The following is a 2,957-nucleotide window of genomic DNA, read 5'->3' as shown; positions in this document are numbered from 1 at the left end:
CTCTGGCAGGGGGCGCGAGGGTCCTGGCCTTTAAGGAGGGGCATCAGGGCAGGGCAGGGGTGGCATCACAGGCGGAGCAGCCTGCTGTGTACCCAAATGAGAGGTGGCTCTGTGTGCCCTGCTGTGGATAAGAGCTCACCGTGCTGGGCACTCTGCCTCCTTGTGGTGGATGTTTGAAGTACACAAGGCTGGCTGAACCGCAGCGTCCACATTTCCCACCAGTTCCCAGAGAAGCAGACTAGGACTTCAGAGTCCCGGGAGAGTCTGGGGACGCGGGGAAGCGCGGGGGCGAAACGGGGCTGGGGCAGAGCGGCGCTGGAGTCCCCCCGGTCCGGGACAGTGGTAGGCGCGGTTAGTCGCGGCTCCGAGTGGCCAGGGCGGTGGGCTGTGCCGGAGTCTCCTCCCTTTGACCCGCAGCAGGTGGGTGGCGGAAGGAGGGACCGTTGTGGGCGCGGGGAGGGGGCACCATGGCGGAGCTGGGGAGCCGGGAAGGCCAGGCTGGGGTAACTACTGTCAGCCCCGCAGTGCTGGGCCTGCACTGAGGGAGGGCACTTTTTGGGGTGCGCAGCTCGTGGCCCGAGTGGGGGAGGGGGGAGAGACGCCCCTAAATTCCCCTAAGGGAACTTGGCGGCTGCTTGGGTCCACCTGCATTTGGGGGTGTGAGTGAGTGGCGCGTGGGGAGCAGCGGGCGTGTGGTGTGGGGTGACCTGGCGTCACCAGAGAGTAGGAAGGCGAGAGGAAGACCTAGAAAGCCATCCGGAGAGGCTATGGAGACAGATCCACTGACCCTGAGGCCCCCAGGAGTAGAAACCCCCGCGACGAACTCGCTAGGGTGAAACGAAAATAACATTTGTCACCTACTTGGGGTGGCCTTGCTGAGCACTCCGAGGGTATTCAGTAAACTGATAAAGTCCTGCGGGGTAGGCCAGAAACTTCTTTCAACTCAGGAGCAACAGGCGGAGTGAGGCGGCTGGTGGTGCACCAGCACGGGGTGGAGTTGAGGGACCTGAAGCCCATGTGGTAGGTGGGGGTGGGCGCCTTTGCTTACCTGGCTCATCCGGGAAGGCTCAGGCTTCTCTTTAAAAAATTTGCTTTTGTTGTTAACCTGTTCAAGTATAAGTGTGTATAATTTAATTTTGAACAATGGCTGTTTCACAACCAGTAGGCAAAATTCCCCCAATGGAACATTGGCATTTGCAAATAGGTGAGCTACCACTGCTCTCCCTGTTCCCTAAGCCGGGATCTGCCTTTTAAAACTTCCTCTTGTCCTGAAATACTTGAGGCAGTTTACAAATACTCGTTACATGTTACAAATACTTGTTACATGTTGCAAAATCTGAACATCTGTAAGCATTCATCCAGGATATCCTCTGAGCTGGGAGCCTAACCATGGGAGAGGGAAGAACCCAGGAGGGTCAGGCCCTGGGGACATCCTTGAGTGCCTCATGCCACCTGGTAAGCACAGGCTATCTGGATGCCAGGTGGGCTCGCACTTGGTGCAGCTGTATGTACCCCTGAGATGGGCCTGGGACTGTGCCTTATGTCTTAAAGAAGAATATCCCCCAGAGAAATCCCCTGGAGGGATCCTGCCCCGTAGTGCACAAGGAACCAGGGCCCTTTTCCCGATCTCTGCCACCCTGGGATAAGCACAACCTTCCCTCCCTGCCCCTTCACTGGAGCCCACAGGCTTTTGTGAGAACTACACATCAAGCAGAGCTGGCAGGATGACCTCCAGCCTCTGAAGTTCTTCCCAGCCCTGACATTCTCAGATTCTTGATTTGCTACTGCGGTCCACAAGAAAATGGGATTTCATTAAGCCATTTTAAGAGATTTAATTCCAGCCACATGTACATTATATTGGCCTCTCTACATGCAGTTATTTAAACGTCTTTATAATAGGTAGAGTTGGAAATGCCATTCTAGGAAACAAACTTCCCAGGGACCCTGACATGCCCACCATCAAACAAAGCAGTTAAGCAACAGGACAGGAGTTACCCCAAACCAGGGATATTTCCATTCTAAATGGATCTGTGGGAGGGAAAAGGAAAGATCCCCAAGAATCGATGGGGGATACAGGAGTTGCTGTGGTTCGTGAGTGTTGTCTCTAAGAGGGAGCCAGCAAACTCTCCCAGCCTTACTTAACTGGTATAATCCACAGATAATAATATTGCCCCTTAGCCATGGCCTCCTTACCCTGAAGTTCCTAGGGCCTGGAAAATCTCAAATTACTGTGGACTTATCCCTCCTCCGGGAAGCCTTCCCAGCCGCTCCCTCCTGCCCTAGGCTCACACTGAGCTCCAGGCTTCCTCAACTGCTGAGTGTGCCTGGGCCTGTCCTTATCCTTAGGAATAGGTGAAGTCCAGCACTGGGCCAAGTGGCTTCCTAAAAGCCAGCTGTGACAGCTGTGGTGGTACTGGGCAGACAGCATCACATTAAGCCCTGGTCACTATGGTGCCTGTGGCTGGGGAGGGAGCCCAAGCTGTGTGACCAAAGGAAGGGCCAGAGCTGCGAGTTACCTGGTTCATGAAAGGGGCCTTCTAGTACCCACTACCTGAAGCTGTGGCCCTGGCATGTGGCCTGGCCCACAGGGCCACTCCACCAACATTTTTCTCTAGCTAAACTTGCACCTCCCTGGCAGGACTGCTAGCATGTGTGCAAGGGTCGTACATGCCCTGCACAGGGGCCCAACTAAGAAGGCCCCACACCCAGCCAGCCATGTGCCCTCCTGCGGGCCCTGACAGGAGGGGCCTTTTCTCTAACATGTACAAGGTCCCTGTGTACTATCAGCCACCCACAACTAGGAACTGGAGTAGCTGGAGTGATTAGAAAGTCTCCACCCTGGAAGGCTGAGGGCTGGAGCTTCTCTCCAAGGGGAGGGGAGGGAGGGGCTACGTCACTGTTGCAGCTAAAATGGCCCAAGAGAAAGCTAAGGCTGGATGCAAACCCCCCCCCCCCCC

General features: G+C 55.7%; 2 protein-coding genes across 3 annotated transcripts in view; one reads left to right on the top strand and one right to left on the bottom strand.

Moving 5' to 3' along the window:
• The window catches only part of Tst (thiosulfate sulfurtransferase), a 7,919-nt gene extending 7,039 nt beyond the window's left edge, over positions 1-880 (bottom strand). Inside the window, exon 1 of the mRNA XM_010613590.3 lies at positions 862-880. The gene's annotated coding sequence lies outside the window, so the exon portion shown is untranslated. The remainder of the gene's footprint in view (positions 1-861) is intronic.
• Positions 253-2,957, top strand: part of Mpst (mercaptopyruvate sulfurtransferase) — a 6,946-nt gene continuing 4,241 nt past the window's right edge. Inside the window, exon 1 of one of the 2 annotated variants that reach the window (XM_010613624.3) lies at positions 253-420. Coding sequence is in view for 1 of the 2 variants with exons in the window: in XM_010613613.3 (XP_010611915.1) it covers positions 468-503 (36 nt within the window). In the remaining variant the exon portion in view is untranslated. The other variant, XM_010613613.3, reaches the window with a different exon arrangement.

The sequence above is a fragment of the Fukomys damarensis genome, unplaced genomic scaffold (genome assembly GCF_012274545.1).
Source record: "Fukomys damarensis isolate Sample0158 unplaced genomic scaffold, DMR_v1.0_HiC HiC_scaffold_19, whole genome shotgun sequence".
Lineage (NCBI taxonomy): Eukaryota > Metazoa > Chordata > Mammalia > Rodentia > Bathyergidae > Fukomys > Fukomys damarensis.
The sequence above is the reverse complement of the archived record's forward strand: the minus strand, read 5'-3'. Positions and strand labels throughout refer to the sequence as shown.